This window comes from Hyperolius riggenbachi, chromosome 4 (assembly GCF_040937935.1).
Source record: "Hyperolius riggenbachi isolate aHypRig1 chromosome 4, aHypRig1.pri, whole genome shotgun sequence".
Taxonomy (NCBI): domain Eukaryota; kingdom Metazoa; phylum Chordata; class Amphibia; order Anura; family Hyperoliidae; genus Hyperolius; species Hyperolius riggenbachi.
In genome coordinates, this window is record NC_090649.1 from 192,743,630 (window position 1) to 192,763,234 (window position 19,605).

Sequence of the window (19,605 nt, forward strand, 5' to 3'; positions counted from 1 at the left end):
GAGCTTCACTGATGCAGCGTAAATCCAGAAATTCTTCATCTGGAGGGTACTATATTTTTTGTGAATCTTTAGTAGCATGTAGAATATGGGTATAGCTGTTGCTTTCTCCCCCCCAAACCTCCCTCCCAATCATAAATATACCACCAACTATAGTGATAATTCCTTGGTCCCTTTCTGATGTAAGTAAAGGCTAGGGTTGATTCTGACAGAGTGATGGATCTGCTCCTGTGCCTCATTAAAGTTTAATTAAAGATGCCCATCAGATGAGTCAAAGCATGTTGATCTGAATTATCCTAATTATGCACGTTCATTAAGTTGATTGTGTTCATTTAACACACATTTCCTTTTGACCTTGCCATGTTTGAATGTTTGAATCTGCTCATCACAGTTGTATAGTCATTTTCTAGACCAGGTGAAAAGCGGGATGGCCCAAGGTGCTAAGTTTGATGTCACCATCTGAGCTCTCTGTCCACCTCCTACCATCTCACTCAGAATCACACGCACGCACGCACGCACGCACGCACGCACACACACACACACACACACACACACACACACACACACGTGGATTGTTTTCCTTCCTCATAGAATCATTCAGTTTTATGTCTTGTCCATTATTAACCACTTCACATCCAGACATTTTTTCCTCTTTATGGACCACAGCAGTTTTTTTTTTTTACATTTTAGCTATGACCCTATTTAATCAGCAATAACTTTATACCTATTTATGATGCCTAATAAATATATATAGTTTTTTTCAAGACAAACTAGGCCTTCATTGTATGGCATTTTTACCTTCAAACAATTTTGTTTTCTATGCATTTTAATGAAAAATAGAGGACAAAAAATAGGACAAACACATAATTTCTTTGTTTTGCCAATTCCAGTTTAAAAATTAAAAAGCGCTACTGTAGATAAAAAAACAACACAATTTTAGTTTGCTTATTTATACCATTTATCACAAAACTTAGATTATGTTCCTGTCACAATTTATGGTGAGGATATTTGATTCTAAAATAATGCTACAGTGCTTATTTCAATATGAACTGAGAAAAAGAATTATTTTTAATGGTAAAATTCAATTTGTTTTAGCTTAGGGAATATATATATTCCCTTTCACCAATTAGTGCTGCAGCAGATTGTCCTGGAGATGTGCACAGGAGCAAGTCCAATCATGCACAGCCATGCTTCAGCTACAAGATGTATATCTACTTCCTTGTGGCTTAGATGAAGTCACAGAGGACATAGATTTACTGTGGTGGTGGATAAAGTCAGGGCCAAGCCTGGGCGGGTGCTGCGGGTGCAAGGCACCCAGGTGCCTGCCTCTGAGAGGCGCCGCCCGGCCCCGCTCGCCCGGCCCCGCTCTCCCCCTGTGGCCGCCGCCGCTTCAAGCTCCCTCCCTCTAGCCGCCGCGTCAGACCTCGATCAGGCGGGCGGGCGCTAGGACCTAGCACGCCGCACTGATATGCGGAAGTGACATCACTTTCGCATATAGAGCGGGTGCGTCCGGCGCCCTTTTCCTGGTCGGGTCGCCCGCTGATTGAGGTCTGACTGAAGCTGCTGAAAGGTGAGGGGGGAGTGGAGGAGGGAGCGGCGGTGGCGGGGCGCGCTCCTGTCACTCACTAGCTATCCTGGGCACAGATACCCCCTGGCTACCTATCCTGGGCACAGATACCACCTGGCTACCTATCCTGGGTGCACATACCCCCTGGCTACCTATTCTGGGCGCACATACCCCCTGGCTACCTATCCTGGGCACAGATACCACCTGGCTACCTATCCTGGGCGCACATACCCCCTGGCTACCTATCCTGGGCGCACATACCCCCTGGCTACCTATCCTGGGCACAGATACCACCTGGCTACCTATCCTGGGCGCACATACCCCCTGGCTACCTATCCTGGGCACAGATACCACCTGGCTACCTATCCTGGGCGCACATACCCCCTGGCTACCTATCCTGGGTGCACATACCCCCTGGCTACCTATCCTGGGCGCACATACCCCCTGGCTACCTATCCTGGGCGCACATACCCCCTGGCTACCTATCCTGGGCGCACATACCCCCTGGCTACCTATCCTGGGCGCACATACCCCCTGGCTACCTATCCTGGGCGCACATACCCCCTGGCTACCTATCCTGGGCGCACATACCCCCTGGCTACCTATCCTGGGCGCACATACCCCCTGGCTACCTATCCTGGGCGCACATACCCCCTGGCTACCTATCCTGGGCGCACATACCCCCTGGCTACCTATCCTGGGCGCACATACCCCCTGGCTACCTATCCTGGGCGCACATACCCCCTGGCTACCTATCCTGGGCGCACATACCCCCTGGCTACCTATCCTGGGCGCACATACCCCCTGGCTACCTATCCTGGGCGCACATACCCCCTGGCTACCTATCCTGGGCGCACATACCCCCTGGCTACCTATCCTGGGCGCACATACCCCCTGGCTACCTATCCTGGGCGCACATACCCCCTGGCTACCTATCCTGGGCGCACATACCCCCTGGCTACCTATCCTGGGCGCACATACCCCCTGGCTACCTATCCTGGGCGCACATACCCCCTGGCTACCTATCCTGGGCGCACATACCCCCTGGCTACCTATCCTGGGCGCACATACCCCCTGGCTACCTATCCTGGGCGCACATACCCCCTGGCTACCTATCCTGGGCGCACATACCCCCTGGCTACCTATCCTGGGCGCACATACCCCCTGGCTACCTATCCTGGGCGCACATACCCCCTGGCTACCTATCCTGGGCGCACATACCCCCTGGCTACCTATCCTGGGCACAGATAGCACCTGGCTACCTATCCTGGGCGCACATACCCCCTGGCTACCTATCCTGGGCACAGATACCACCTGGCTACCTATCCTGGGCGCACATACCCCCTGGCTACCTATCCTGGGCGCATATACCCCCTGGCTACCTATCCTGGGCGCATATACCCCCTGGCTACCTATCCTGGGCGCATATACCCCCTGGCTACCTATCCTGGGGACATATATCTCTGGCTATATATTCTGGGGACACTGTCTGTTTGTCATTATGTGCATTTACTGGTGAAAATCTCTCTTATGTGCATTTGCTGGTGAAAAGCTGTCTTCTTATGTGCATTTGCTGGTGAAAAGCTGTCTTATTATGTGCATTTGCTGGTGAAAAGCGGTCTCTTGTTATGTGCATTTGCTGGTGAAAAGCGGTCTCTTGTTATGTGCATTTGCTGGTGAAAAGCGGTCTCTTGTTATGTGCATTTGCTGGTGAAAAGCGGTCTCTTGTTATGTGCATTTGCTGGTGAAAAGCGGTCTCTTGTTATGTGCATTTGCTGGTGAAAAGCGGTCTCTTGTTATGTGCATTTGCTGGTGAAAAGCGGTCTCTTATGTGCATTTACATGGGGAAAAGCTGTCTCTTGTTATGTGCATTTACATGGGGAAAAGCTGTCTCTTATGTGCATTTAGTGGGGAAATTTTGTCAGTAAAAATAATCTTTTGTCAGTAAATTTTTAGGTATTTGTCAGTAAAAAAATAATGTGAAAGGTTGGCAACACTGGCAGGCTGCGCGGCGCAACGGGAAAGATACAGGCAGCCCACCTCACGCTTGGGCATGGCGGGGGAGGAGCCTACGACAGCGAGAGTAGGGTGGCCGCAGGCAGCCATAAATACACAGTGTGTGACTGCGTCGCACTCGCAGAGCCTCTCAGCCTGAGTCAGTCCAGAGACTAGCAGACTCGCAGGAAGCCAAAGCCAGCCAGGAGCAAGCCCATGGAAGAGGGGTAGGAATGGGGTATCACATGCATGCGGAAAGAGGTAGAAGGTGTGGGTGTGATTAGGCAGGACACTGGTGTGGTTATGTGGTTGGGCGCGGTAAATTTAACCACTCCCATAGGCGCCAGAGAAAATCTTGCACCCAGGTGCCAGGCACCCCAGGCTCGCCCCTGGATAAAGTGGTTAAGCTTCTATGAAATCTGTTGTGGTCATTCCTGCTCCACATATAGTTACATGTTTTACAATCCACTGGTGCTCCGGATCTTCTGGATCACTATCAATGTACTGTATGTAGTCTTAAGCTAGCATGGGATTTCAACTATGCTTGCCTACATGGGATGAATGTAATATTTTCCAGAAGGCAGCAGTAGCTAGCTGTGATGATTACAGTGATCACCAACAGCAAAACCAGTCCATCCATGCACTGATTGTGAAGTGCTAAGAAGCTACAGTATGTAAACCATGTGAAAACTTTTCTTATAATCATGTCAACCCCGATGGATCCCGAGATTGTTTTTTTATAATTCCTCACATCCTCCCTAAAAGACTGATTAGATTCAATGCATTTTATTATATTACTACAGCAAAAGATAATAATTATGTGCTTATCATGCAATATACAATGTTTATATCAGCTATGATTATAGATAATGTAATACAACCCCTTCATATTTTATGTGGCATTAACACTGATACTGTTATATTCCAGGGAAGGGAGAGCTGCTCTTGTTACCTCATTCTGTGTTTTCAAGTACATGGCACTTTACAGCATGATCCAGTACGCCGGTACGCTGCTTCTCTACTGGGTAAGAGACTGTGTAATGAGCTATAGAAGTTTCACCACAAATGTCATACAATTTTTAAAAAGCATCTGGAATGTAATGAAAACACTCTGTATAAACTATATTAGGTACATACAGTGTTTGAGGGACAACTCCATGCACAGATCCTCATACGCCATCTAATAGTTTAGTAAGTAGGGGGTGCAGATATTCCTTTTTGAGTCAGTATTTTTATAGTGCTTTTCACCATGGCCGGATTTCAGGCAAGGCCACATAGGCCATGGCCTAGGGCACCAGGAAGCCAGGGGTGGGCTGCAGCCTGGCACACTCGTGCAGTCAACCGGCCAACATGTGAACTCCAGCAGGTGGACAAGTGTCTGGAATTCAGGGAGGGAAGGAGCAGCAAACATGGGCAGCTTATTGTCTGTGACCTGAGCTGTCACTCATCACAAGTCCAACTCCGCCCTCCACCATCTGCAACCTATGCATTGGCGCCATCAACACTGTTCTGTCCAATCATAATAATAATAATAATAATATTTGTATAGCACTTTTCTCCTGTTGGTGCTTGAGATCTACAGCCACTAAGGCACGCTCAGTGGGCCCACCCTCAGTGTAATGGAGTCTTGCCCCAAAGCTCCTTACTAAATAGGTTCTAGCCGCAGATAAGATTTGAACCCTGGTGTCCTATGTCAGAGGTGGAGACCTTAATCAGTACACTATCCAATGTTTTTTTGGAAGGTAATCTAGATGTCTTCCTCAAACTGCTCTTCAAAGGATTACACCACGTTAAGAAAAAAAATATACAGGTGAAACTCAAAAAAATTAATATCGTGCAAAAGTCCATTTATATCAGTAATTCAACTGAAAAGGTGAAACAAATATATGAAATAGACTCACTACATGCAAAGCAAGATATTTCAAGCCTTTATTTGTTATAATTTTGATGAATATGACTTACAGTTTATGAGAACCCCAACATCAATATCACAGTCTATTAGAATATTGTGAAAATGTTCAATATTCTAGGCTCACAGTGTCAGACTCTAATCAGCTAATCAACCCAAAACACTTGCAAAGTGTTCCTATTTTATATATTAGTTTCACCTTTTAAATTGAATTATTGAAATAAATGGACTTTTGCACGATATCCTAATGTTATGAGTTTCACTTGTATATTGTATATCTAAACCCACGAGGACATAGATATGTCTTGTAGCAGAAGCACAGCTGTGCACGATTGGGCTTGCTCCTGTGCAATGCTATGGCACTGTCTGCTGCAGCACTAATTGGAGAAAGGGAGTATATGTTCTCTGAGCCAATAATATTGATTTTTACCTTTAAAAATACTTTTATTTTCCCAGTTCATAGTGAAAAATACCCACTGTAGCATTATTTCAGAATCAAATCTCTTCACCATAAATTGTGACAGGAACATGATCTAAGTTTTGTGATAAAGGGTAGAACTAGCCAAACAAAATTTGTGTTTTTTATCTACAGTAGTGCTTTTTTATTTTTAAACTGGAATGAGTAAAACAGATGAATTTTTTTTTTCTATTCCTTTCCTTTTTTTCTCATTAACCACCCTGGCGTTCTGATTAAATCGCCAGGGTGGCTGCGGGAGGGTTTTTTTTAAATTAAAAAAAAACTATTTCATGCAGCCAACTGAAAGTTGGCTGCATGAAAGCCCACTAGAGGGCGCTCCGGAGGCGATCTTCCGATCGCCTCCGGCGCCCAGAATAAACAAGGAAGGCCGCAATGAGCGGCCTTCCTTGTTTCGCTTATATCGTCGCCATAGCGACGAGCGGAGTGACGTCATCGACGTCAGCCGACGTCCTGACGTCAGCCGCCTCCGATCCAGCCCTTAGCGCTGGCCGGAACTTTTTGTTCCGGCTACGCTGGGCTCAGGCGGCTAGGGGGGCCCTCTTTCGCCGCTGCTCGCGGCGAATCGCCGCAGAGCGGCGGCGATCAAGCAGCACACGCGGCTGGCAAAGTGCCGGCTGCGTGTGCTGCTTTTTATTTCGTTAAAATCGGCCCAGCAGGGCCTGAGCGGCAGCCGCTGGCGGTGTTGGACGAGCTGAGCTCGTCCAGACCGCTCAGCTGGTTAAAATACATACAAAACAAAATTGTTAGAGGGAAATAATGCCATACAATGAAAGCCAAGTTTGTCTTGAAAAAATTATATATATTTAATTTAGATGTCATAAGTAGGGATAAAGTTATTTCTGATTAAATAGGAACATAGCTAAAATCTCAAAAAACTGCTCTGGTCCATAAGGGGGAAACAAGGGACCATATGCAATTCACTTTCTCTCCCAGGTTTTCTCCTAGGTAATATTTTCACACCTTGTCAAGTAAAATGCATTTTAAACCATTAAGGGCTGGTTCACATTACAAGCACTTTTCTAAGCACTTATGATTTTAAAAGCTCTTGCTAATGTAATGCTTTGTGTGTGTTCTCACTGGAGCAATGTGATTTTGTAAAAATCCCCTATACCATTACATTAGCAAGAGCTTTTCAAATCACTAGCGCTTAATAAGCTTTTGTAGTGTGAATCAGCCCTTACAAACCAGAAAATACTCAAAATAATTTTCATAGTACTTTTTCATCTACTTTATTGTACTTTTTTAATTGCAAATTGCTGAAAAGTTATTTTAAGCAGAATATGAATCATTCTCTCCTAGGAGAAAACACAGGAGAAAAAGTGAATTGCATATGGGCCAAGGTATGGATGCAAAGTGGTTAAACACACCCAGAATTTTTCTCCCTTTTATTCTCATGAGTCTGCAGAAAGCAGGAAATAAAATATATTGTATCCTTAAATTTTCATTGGTAACTGCATTTACACACTCCTTCCACAAGGAGGAGGCATCCTCATTTCTATAGAGTAGGGTGTTCTACATACATACATTTCAATTACATTTTTAAAGTGCTTTTCTCCCATAGGACTTGATGGGAAAGTAAGTAGTAATTACTCCCATCTGACAGCTATGCAAGGCTTTTCATTTTCACAGTGAAACACACAGATTTCCAGAGCAATGATCATAAGTATAATCACAGGTATTTGTCAGTGTAATGCAGCTTGTTAAAAAAAACTTAAGATACATTCAACTGTTTTTGGAGAGATTATTTTTTTGCAGGTGAACTTTAATTAACAACAACCCGCACATCAGAATGGAATAATGTACAGTTGAATGTAAATTTGTGCTGATAGGAGAGATGTTTTCATTACATTTTCTTTCTTATTCTATAGGAATATAATTCATACTCAAATTATCAATTCCTCTTTCAAGATCTGGCAATAACTACTATAATCAGTGTGACAAGTAAGTGTTGGGAAATGCTTCTTCTTACCTATCAATAACTCTGAAAAGGACCAATTAAAAAAACTTAACTTATGGATATCACTATCAATGTTGTCAGTGCTAAGTAGTTACTATCTCCTATTGTAGCAGCTTTATATAGTTGAGTCCTCATCACTGTGTCCCAAAAAAATAAATAAAAAAATTCAGTGTGCAAAAATGGGGCTAATTTATCTAGAAAAATCAGAGGAAACTCCCGTAAAAAACATTCAATTGTGTAGAGCACAAGTTCCTCAGCTCCAGCTACTTTTCTTTGGCCAGCAATTGGCACAGAAAGAGCTGAGGAAGTGGAGAGTGTGCCTGCAAAATGTTCTGTCTAAAGTGCAAAACAGAATTATTTTTCTATCTCTTTACTGGCAGGTAAAGAAGCTTGCCCTTTCACCTTAAACTGTGTTTAAATATTGTGTTCTTCATTGGGTGCCGCCTCCTAGTTTAGCCTTCACATATACCATCTAGAGGTTAATGTTTATGGTCAACATCACTAATTCTTGTGTGAATCACAATTTCCTGTTTTTGATGTCTTTGGACTTCCTCTATATTTCTTGGTGCAAAGAAATTCATGTGTCACCCTAAACTGCTGAAATAGATCATTCTGAGCAGCTGCTCTAGTTTTCATGCAGTCTACATGTAAATAATGCCTGTGCCAGTGTAATGATCAGTGGTGTATCTGATTATCAGAACGAGCTCAATCAGCACAATAGTCAGTATTTTATTCAGAGTGTGATCACACGTGTTTTAAGTGCACAGTAGAAAACAGGAGTACTCCTAATTGATAGCCCTTGGTGGCTGGGGCTATCACCAAACAAAGAATAGTCGTACAAGCGAGGTCGGTAAAAGGTCGGTCAGGCAGCGGTACAGAAACGTCAGGCAAAATCGTTGTTGTAAAACAGGCCGAAGTCGGCAGCAGATCAGATGGGCAAAGGCACAGAATCAGGAGGCTAAAACAGAGTAAGAGTTCAGGCTAGAGTCGGCAATAGTGTTGCTCAAATACCCCTTTTTAAAATTCGAGTTTGGTCGAATTCGAATAGTAAATTATTCGAGGTCAGTCGAATATTCGAGTCGAATAATTTTTACTATTCGATTCGACCTCGGACTTCGAGCTCACTATTCGAGTCGGTATTCGAGCTAACTATTCGAGCTGACTATTCGAATTGGCCTTAAATAGCTTCCAACACTTGTTTTGAGGGTGAATGATGCAAGAAACCTCTTTTTTTCCAAGTAACAACAGCAAGTGATTATGTGGGGATGTTCCTTTAAAAAAAAAATGTGGAAAGAGAAGTTGTGTCCTTAATTTTGTTCAGTAGTGTTACTGTATATTCTTCTTCTTCTTCTTCTTCTTCTTCTTCTTCTTCTTCTTCTTCTTCTTCTTCTTCTTCTTCTTCTTCTTCTTCTTCTTCTTCTTCTTCTTCTTCTTCTTCTTCTTCTTCTTCTTCTTCATCTTCTTCATCTTCTTCATCTTCTTCATCTTCTTCATCTTCTTCATCTTCTTCTTCTTCATCTTCTTCATCTTCTTCATCTTCTTCTTCTTCTTCTTCTTCTTCTTCTTCTTCTTCTTCATCTTCTTCTTCTTCTTCATCTTCTTCATCTTCATCTTCTTCTTCTTCATCTTCTTCTTCTTCATCTTCTTCTTCTTCATCTTCTTCTTCTTCATCTTCTTCTTCTTCTTCATCTTCATCTTCTCCTTCCTTTTCAATATCGTCTTCTTCTTCTTCACGTATTTCTCTTTTCAATTTTTTTTTTAAAGAAATGCAGCTATTTTTGAGCGTAACAAATAGCTGGTGGGCGCACGCATGTTGGAAGCGCCATTGTATGTGCTCCCTGGCAGTGGAAACACAAAGACAGCAGGAGGTAAATTCAGCAGCAGGAGGAGGAGGATGAGTGTGTGGCAGCAGGCAGTCAATGAGGCAGGCAGCTCGCCGTGACATAATAGCCCTGGTACCTAGCGGTGATACCAGGGCTGTAAATAAACACAACAGGAGGTCCCAGACAGCGGTCGTGCAGCCCACATTGTGTCCAATACACAACTGGGACAACACAGTTTTCAACCCGGGCACCTCAGAAAAATTAAACCTTTTTTTTTTTTTTAATGGTTTGTTTGGTTTTTGGTTTTGCAACCAATATAGCTATTGTTTGACGTAATAGCTGGTGGCAGAGTGGCAGCAGAAGGTAAATCATCTGTGTACCCTGGCAGTGGGAAACACAGACAGACAGCAGCAGCAGCAGCAGCAGGAGGAGGTATGGAGGAGCAGTGTGAGTGTGGCAGCAGGTAGGCAGCGTGACATAATAGCCCTGGTACCTAGCGGTGATACCAGGGCTGTAAATAAACACAACAGGAGGTCCCAGACAGCGGTCGTGCAGCCCACATTGTGTCCAATACACAACTGGGACAACACAGTTTTCAACCCGGGCACCTCAGAAAAATTAAACCTTTTTTTTTTTTTTAATGGTTTGTTTGGTTTTTGGTTTTGCAACCAATATAGCTATTGTTTGACGTAATAGCTGGTGGCAGAGTGGCAGCAGAAGGTAAATCATCTGTGTACCCTGGCAGTGGGAAACACAGACAGACAGCAGCAGCAGCAGCAGCAGGAGGAGGTATGGAGGAGCAGTGTGAGTGTGGCAGCAGGTAGGCAGCGTGACATAATAGCCCTGGTACCTAGCGGTGATACCAGGGCTGTAAATAAACACAACAGGAGGTCCCAGACAGCGGTCGTGCAGCCCACATTGTGTCCAATACACAACTGGGACAACACAGTTTTCAACCCGGGCACCTCAGAAAAATTAAACCTTTTTTTTTTTTTTTAATGGTTTGTTTGGTTTTTGGTTTTGCAACCAATATAGCTATTGTTTGACGTAATAGCTGGTGGCAGAGTGGCAGCAGAAGGTAAATCATCTGTGTACCCTGGCAGTGGGAAACACAGACAGACAGCAGCAGCAGCAGCAGCAGGAGGAGGTATGGAGGAGCAGTGTGAGTGTGGCAGCAGGTAGGCAGCGTGACATAATAGCCCTGGTACCCAGCGGTGATACCAGGGCTGTAAATAAACACAACAGGAGGTCCCAGACAGCGGTCGTGCAGCCCACATTGTGTCCAATACACAACTGGGACAACACAGTTTTCAACCCGGGCACCTCAGAAAAATTAAACCTTTTTTTTTTTTTTAATGGTTTGTTTGGTTTTTGGTTTTGCAACCAATATAGCTATTGTTTGACGTAATAGCTGGTGGCAGAGTGGCAGCAGAAGGTAAATCATCTGTGTACCCTGGCAGTGGGAAACACAGACAGACAGCAGAAGGGCAGTACACAGCAGCCCACTGTAGGTGTAAAATGTGTGGCTGCAGGCGACGTAATAGTCAAAGTGAACCAGGCTGGCTTAGCGAGCAGGAGCCAGGAGGTGGTAAAGGGTGGTAAGGCACATTAACGATGGTTCCGGCAGCCAGTTCATGTCCCCCTCTCGCCGACAACAGGGGCCAGGAACTCGCCTTCCACCCACGCCTGGTTCATCTTGAGAAACGTCAGTCTGTCCACAGACTTGTGAGACAGACGTGAGCGTTTCTCGGTGACCACGCCACCAGCTGCACTGAAGCAGCGCTCGGACAGCACGCTGGAAGGGGGGCAGGACAGCACTTCCAGGGCGTACTGCGCCAGCTCGCTCCAGATCTCCATGCGCTTGACCCAATACTCCATGGGATCAACAGGGGCATCGCTGTCAAGCCCGCTGTACGACCCCATGTAGTCAGCCACCATGCTGGTCAGGCGTTGGCTGTGACCGGAGGAGGATGCTGCTGCATGCATCTCCTCTCTAGTCACTGCTGCCGGAGCCTCTACAGTCCTGTAGAGCTCGTGGCTGAGAGACAGCAGGTCTGTGGGGCGCTTGCTGCTGCTGGATGCAGGCACCTGCTGCTGCCTCTGTGCTGGCTGCTGGACAGTGGGGGTGGAAGGCTGGGGGAAGGCTTCCTCCAAGCGCTCAACAAGGGCCTGCTGCAAGCTCCTTATTTGTTGCGCTGGGTCTCCTCCTGCAGGCGGCAGGAACTGGCTCAACTTCCCCTTGAGGCGTGGGTCCAACATCATGCTGATCCAGATGTCCTCCCTCTGCTTCATCTGGATCACCCTGGGATCCCTGCGCAGGCACGTCAGCATGTGCGCTGCCATTGGGAAGAGGCGGGCCACGTCTGCTGGCACATCGACGTCAGTGCTGTCCTCATCCTCCTCCTCTGCCGCCTCATCCTCTCTCCACCCCCGCACCAACTCAGCTGCGCTGTGCTGATCCCCCTCATCAGCAGCCAGGTCAGGGACCTCCACCAAGTCCTCCTCCTCCTCCCCCTCAGAGGTGGACTGCGCAGCTGGTTGCCGCTCCTGCTGGTCCAAGGCTGCCGCTCCCTGTTCCAGCAAAGCATCGAGGGCCCTGTTCAGCAGAGAAACCAGGGGCACCCACTCGCAGACCATAGCATGGTCCCTGCTCACCATGTTTGTGGCCTGCAGGAAGGGAGCCAGCACTAAGCACACCTGCTGCATGTGCCTCCAGTCATCATCGGGGACGATGGACGGTAAGTTGCTGGTCTTGTCCCTTCTCAAAGCTGCGGAAATAGTGGCCAGGGCAAGGTACTCTTTGACAGCGCGCCTCTGTTCAACCAGACGCTCCAACATCGCCAGGGTGGAGTTCCAGCGAGTCGGAACGTCAAGGATCAGCCGATGGCGTGGCAGATCCAGCTCCTTTTGCACGTCTTCCAGGCTCGCACAGGCTGCAGCCGAGCGCCGGAAGTGACGCACAACATTCCTTGCCGTTTCCAGCAGTTCGCCCATCCCCTGGTAGGTGCGCAGGAACTTCTGCACCACCAGGTTCAGCACGTGGGCAAGACAGGGGATGTGGGTCAGGTTTCCCCTGTCTATTGCGGCAACCAGATTGGCCCCATTGTCGGCCACCACCTCTCCGACTCTGAGGCCTCTGGGGGTCAGCCAAATCCTCTCCTGCTCCTGGAGTTTGGCCAACACATGGGTTGCCGTCAGCTTGGTCTTCCCAAGGCTGACCAAGTGCAGCAGCGCTTGGCAGTGGCGGGCCTTCACGCTGCTGCTGAGGCGGGGGGTTTGGCCAGGTGTGCCGGAGGATGGCAGAGGATCGGAGGAACCTGCTGCAGTTCCCCTGAGCCTGCGGGGTGGCACCACCCACTGTGTTGCTGCTGCTGCTGTGCCCGCTGCTGCTCTCCCATCCTCACCCCCTTCCACCAAGCTGACCCAGTGGACAGTGAAGGACAGGTAGCGGCCTGTCCCGAAGCGGCTGCTCCAGGAGTCCATGGTGACGTGGACCCTTTCACCAACCGCGTGCTCCAGCCCTCGCTCCACATTGGCCATCACAAAGCGGTGCAGTGCAGGAATGGCCTTGCGGGAGAAAAAGTGTCTGCTGGGGAGCTGCCAGTCTGGGGCTGCGCAAGCAAGCAGCGCACGAATGTCGCTCCCCTCCTGCACGAGCGTGTACGGCAGGAGTTGGGAGCACATGGCCCGTGCCAGCAAGCCGTTCAGCTGCCGCACGCGACGGCTGCTGGGAGGCAGAGCCCTAACCACCCCCTGGAAGGACTCGCTCAAAAGGCTCTGGCGTGGCCTTTTGCTGACACGGGAATCAGCAGACACAGCAGAGGAGGCCACTGAGGACTGGCTGCCAGAACAGGCCTCAGTGTCGGCGGCAGGAGTTGCAGAGGGGGGAGGAGCAGTGCGTTTCCGCACTCCTGCTGGTGCTGCTGGAGGAGCAGGAGGGCGGGTGGCTGCTGTTGCTGCTGCTGCTGCTGAAGGCTGTGCAGTGATGGGTGTGGTGCCACTGCCAGCACCAGATGCCTTCAGCCTCTGGAACTCCTCATGCTGGTGGAAATGTTTAGCCGCAAGGTGGTTGATGAGCGAGCTGGTGCAGAACTTTAAGGGGTCTGCACCTCTGCTCAACTTCCGCTGACAGTGGTTGCAAGTGGCGTACTTGCTGTACACAGTGGGCATGGTGAAATATCGCCAGATTGGTGACTTAAACATCCCCCTACGGCATGGAAGCGCTGCTGCCTGTCTCCCTGTGGTGGTTGGGGGGGGGGCTTGGGGGGCTTGGGTGCGGCTGGTGGTGGTACTGGCTGATGCTGCTGCTGCTGCTGCTGAGCCTGAGACACCAGCAGGGTGTGGGACGCTGCCAATGCTTGCAATGATGCGCCTCCTTGCAAGGCCCACAAGCGCATCCTCCTCCTCCTCCTCAGAGCTGCTGAGGACGACATCCCCTGGAGGTGGTGGCACCCAGTCTCTGTCTGTCACCGGGTCATCATCATCCTCCCCCTCCTGAAACATGTCCTGCTGGGATGAGGACCCCCCAAACTCCTCTCCTGATGCATGGATGGGCTGCTTGACTGTCGCCACAGTCTTGCTGTCCAATCCCTCATCCCCCAAAGTGCCCATCAGCATCTCCTCCTCAAGATCGCCAACAACAGCAGACAATTTACTCATGATGCCTGGGGTCAAAAGACTGCTGAATGACAGGTCGGCGAGTGACGGTGAACTGGCCTCCTCCCCAGACCCTGCTGGGCGGCTGCTGCGAACAGGGGTGGTGGTGGTGGTGGTGGTGAGGGTGGAGGCCTCGGATGCAGAGCTGATGGCGGGCTGCTCATCCTCCGTCATGAGTTGCACCACAGTGTCTGCATCCTTTTCCTCAATGGGACGTTTCCGACCCGGCTGGAGGAAAATGGGAGCAGGTGCTACACGCTGCTGCTGCGTCTCTGCAGCGTGAGTTGCAGATGCTCCTGCTGGGCGGCGCCCAAGGCGTCCACGGCCAGTGGCTATGGGAGGAATGTTAGCCACTGACGCTGCTGCTGCTGCTGCGGAACTGTGCATGGTGGCGCGCCCGCGGCCGCGGCCGCGGCCGCGGCTTGCCACAATGCTGCTCCCTCTCCTCCTGATTCCCTTGCTGCCCTTCCCCTTGCCCAAACCGCGCTGGCTGCCACTTCCAGACATCTTCAATGTTTTGGGCGTATAGACAAAAGTTTTTTAAAAGGGCGGGTGAAAAGTGGGGTACTTTAATGGAGTGGGTTGGTTGGTGAGGTGACTGAGTGAGTGTCCCCTAGTACAGTAAGTAAGTAGTAACAGTCAGGAAGTACAACTAGCAGTTACAATAATCAGTAGTAATCACAAGTAAATTTAGTGTGTGTACACTCAGACAGTGAGTGCACGCACGCAGGAGCTAGTAGCCTATGAACACAGTGACTGAGTGTCCTAGACTCCTAGTACAGTAAGAGTAAGTAGTAACAGTAAGTAGAACTAACTAATTACAATAATCAATCAGCGATCAGAAGGAAATAGAGTGTGGGTGGTGTGTGTACACTCAGACAGTGAGTGACCGCACGCAGGAGCTAGTAGCCTATGGACAGTGACTGAGTGTCCTAGACTCCTAGTACAGTAAGAGTAAGTAGTAACAGTAAGTAGAACTAACTAATTACAATAATCAATCAGCGATCAGAAGGAAATGGAGTGTGGGTGGTGTGTGTACACTCAGACAGTGAGTGACCGCACGCAGGAGCTAGTAGCCTATGAACACAGTGACTGAGTGTCCTAGACTCCTAGTACAGTAAGAGTAAGTAGTAACAGTAAGTAGAACTAACTAATTACAATAATCAATCAGCGATCAGAAGGAAATGGAGTGTGGGTGTGTGTACACTCAGACAGTGAGTGCACGCACGCAGGAGCTAGTAGCCTATGAACACAGTGACTGAGTGTCCTAGACTCCTAGTACAGTAAGAGTAAGTAGTAACAGTAAGTACAACTAACTAATTACAATAATCAATCAGCGATCAGAAGGAAATAGAGTGTGGGTGGTGTGTGTACACTCAGACAGTGAGTGACCGCACGCAGGAGCTAGTAGCCTATGAACACAGTGACTGAGTGTCCTAGACTCCTAGTACAGTAAGAGTAAGTAGTAACAGTAAGTAGAACTAACTAATTACAATAATCAATCAGCGATCAGAAGGAAATGGAGTGTGGGTGGTGTGTGTACACTCAGACAGTGAGTGACCGCACGCAGGAGCTAGTAGCCTATATGAACAGTGACACTGAGTGTCCCTACGGGTACAGTAAGAGTAAGTAGTAAGTAAGTACAAATAACTAACAATAATCTATCAGTAATCAGAAGGAAATAGAGTGTGTGTACACACACAGACAGTGAGTGAGTGCACACACGCAGGAGCTAGCTAGTAGCCTATAAACAGTGACAGTCAGTGAGTGTCCTACTCCTAGTACAGTATAACTACAATACTATTAGTAAAGGACAGCAGAAATACTGGTATAGATGAGAGAAATAAACAGAGGACAGCTGCCCACAGAGGCAAGGCCCCCCTGAGGCCTAAACCTGTAAGCTTGCAGCAGCTGCCTGTCTCTAATGTAACACACAAGCTACTAACTAAAATACAATGTCTATCTAACTAACAACAATATAGGTGTATATGGCAGGTGTAGGTGAGCAAAAACGCTAGGTAAATGATCACAATAGAGCACTTGCTAAGCCAAAGCACAAAGGAGCAACTCTCTCTCTGTACAAGTCTCAGGCAAGCATGGAGAAACGGAACATGGCGGCCGCTATTTATAGGGTAGGGGCTGGCCAGGGTCCCCCTCTGTGATTGGCTGCCGTCAGAGGGCCTGGGAGCCCTCTGATTGGCTCTAAGGACATCAATCTGGGCTATGACGCTATTCGAGCTCGGTACCGAGCTCGAATAGCGCCGGGTTGCTCGAATAGCTCGAATAGTGAATGGGCTATTCGAGTGTACTCGGATAGCCCATTCGAATAGCTACAGCTATTCGGAGCTCGAATACCGAGCTCGAATAGCTGAAAAAGAGCTCGAATATTCGAGCTACTCGAATATTCGAGCTCTGCTGAGCACCACTGGTCGGCAACAGATCAGACTGGCAGAGGTACAGAATCGGAAGGCAGAGAGTACTCAAAGGTTCAGGCAAGGTACATACACAAAAATATCAATACAGTAAAATAATATTAATCCTAAGCTAAGTGCGAATCCCCAGGGTCCTGCCGGTTCAAACACACACGGATCTGACTAGGTCTGAAAGCTTTCACTGCAAAGTTTCAGCAACAACAGACAACAAGCTACTGAAAGCTCTGAACTTAAATACAAATGGATAATCCCAATGACCCGCCCTTGGCGAGCCAACCAATCAGCATTGCGGAAGCAGCGGCCTTGGTCAGCTGACCACCATGTCAGCTGACTCGCCTCCTTAGTGCATAAAGATCACGCCGCCTGTTGCACGCGCGTGCTAACCTATGCCGGTGTAATGAGGAGAGGAGAGGCCTGCCGGAGGGAGCGGGCGGAGCTTGCGGCGATGCGGCTGCGGACAAAGTGACGTCAGACGCCCGCAGCAGAGGGAACTACACCATCTCTGACAGCCAGCTTGCACATTAAATATACAAATACAGTATTAAAAATAAAATCTTAAAAGTTTATACAAAAAAATATCCTATAGACTGTAACCTCAGTCAGGGCAAGGCAGACACAAATCAAACACTTTTCATGTTTTCATGAGTTCAGCTAACAGGGTTGTATATTATGTATTTTAACTCAACTAATGGTGGACTGAGCAGGCAAAGAAATAGAAATAAAACACAGATTTGTGTTGCATATGTTTAACCTTATCTTCATACTGTCCATTTTGGTTTGCGACAATATTTTTAGGACACTAGAACATTACATCAGTTTGCAAATAATATTATTCCTGTTAGGCATATGTTGGCAACAAAGGACTATCAATATGGATATTACTGCAGCAGTGTATAAGACTTTTGACAAATAATGGCCACTCTTCTATAGACATTGATCCAGGGTTACCTACATGAGTGGCGCTAAACTGGGGCATGCTGGGGCACTGCCCCCGGGAACCATTGTTCCCCTGCCCCCCTGACCAAACCCCCCCCCCCTCCCGAGTGCCCCCTGCTCAGTAACATGCAGTTAACTCTTCCCTTTTTGTGTCTTGGAAGTCATTATACATTTTATTCATCATGTCACTTTTATCACGGTCATTACCAATTCTATATTTTGTATTTTGTATCATTCTTTGTATTTTGTCACTAATTATGTATCTTGTATATTGGTGTACACCATCGTCTGTATTATTATGTACCCCATATTTGTTTCTTACTTTGTACAGCGCCAGGGAATATGTTGGCGCTTTATAAATCAATAATAATAATAACTGTTTCCAGGCTTCAGCAGTGTACAGTGAAGAGGATAGGGTCTGTGAAAAAAACTCTCCATGTCAGCCTGAGTCTATGTAGGTGTTAAGTAAACTAACAGTCTTATCTATTTGCCATAAATACCTCACAATCATTGCAAAATCCCTTGTAATTAATGTATCTGGATCATACTTGTATTTACAAAAGAAATCTCTCTACCTCCTTCTGACTGTATGTTCTAACATTGTCAGTCAACAGGAATAGAGACTGAAGAAGGCTTACAAGCTGAAAGCTTTCCGTTTTTCTTTTAAATTAGCCACTAAACTAGAGCTTAGTCTCCAGCAATGCTTAGCTACTAAAGAGTTACACAGAGAGTGTTTCTCTCCCTCCTGCCTCTTCCCCCTCCCCTTGCTTGCAGAATTGTGAGACACAGACTGGGGGCTGGAATGATTTGTCTGAGATCTGTCCACACGGGAGCAGTTTGCTAGCAAGTAAAGATTAAAGCATGCCAGCAAACTAGCCAAGTAGCCAATTTTATCTTCTCAATTAGTCAAAAAAAAAATCTAAAGCTCGCTATACAAACATTGATTTTGATCACCCAAATGGACCCCACCAGCCAGCCGCTGTGCCCCCTCTCCCCCAAAATGTTGAACCTGGAGCCACCACTGGCTACCCGTGTTGATGTAGCACTCACCTTTCTATACTGTACATGTTGGACAGGAAGGCACAGAGTGGGCAGAAGTAAGCACTAAATAGATAGGCTCTCATAAGTATAGTTTAACTACACTTTGAATTAACCTGAAGTATATTTTTCTGCCAATGAAGTTCTAGCATTGGCTTTGGCTGCAGCAGTGGCTGAATAGTGTACTGGTTAAGGGCACTGCCTTTGACATGATGGGTTCGAATACTGGCTAGAGTCAGTACCTATTCAGTAAGGTGTGTTCAAAGCAAAACACCCTAACACTGCAGGGTGGCCTCTTGAGTGTGTCCCAGTGGCTGCAGCTCTTGAGCTCTTGTTTTGGAAACACAGTTTATAGGAATACTCTTTTTAAGTGTAGATGAAGGTAGAAATCACCACTATACATAAATCTTCAAGCCAAGGTCATAAATGACATCCATCAATAAAAGAGGCTCAGCAACCCACTCACAAATCTGTAAGGTTGTATAAGGGGTTAATAGAGCACAATTCCCCACATTCCATATGGCCACCTTCACAGCTTCTATTCCTTCTACACAGTGCTTGGTATCTTTGGTCAATTCTATTGGTTGTAGAGAATGGGAGAGTGTGTCTGCAGTTGGACAGGGTCTTGCTGAGCTCACTCCGTGGTGATATGGAGCTAGAACCTCCTGAGCTTCTGATTTACTGCACATTTCAGAATATAGAGTATTATAAAGTCTGTCTTTATCTTCCTTCTAGCCTTAAATTACGTCCTGTACTGTGAACACATAAATTAACGCGTACGTTAAAAAAGGGCGCCGGGAAAAAAGGGCGCAGGGTT

At 47.3% G+C, this 19,605-nt stretch overlaps 1 protein-coding gene across 1 annotated transcript in view; it reads left to right on the top strand.

Moving 5' to 3' along the window:
- The window catches only part of LOC137571671 (probable cation-transporting ATPase 13A4), a 229,459-nt gene that overhangs the window by 174,955 nt on the left and 34,899 nt on the right, over positions 1 to 19,605 (top strand). The window contains exons 24-25 of the mRNA XM_068281166.1: positions 4,488 to 4,584; positions 7,815 to 7,887. Coding sequence (XP_068137267.1) covers positions 4,488 to 4,584; positions 7,815 to 7,887 — 170 coding nt within the window. The remainder of the gene's footprint in view (positions 1 to 4,487; positions 4,585 to 7,814; positions 7,888 to 19,605) is intronic.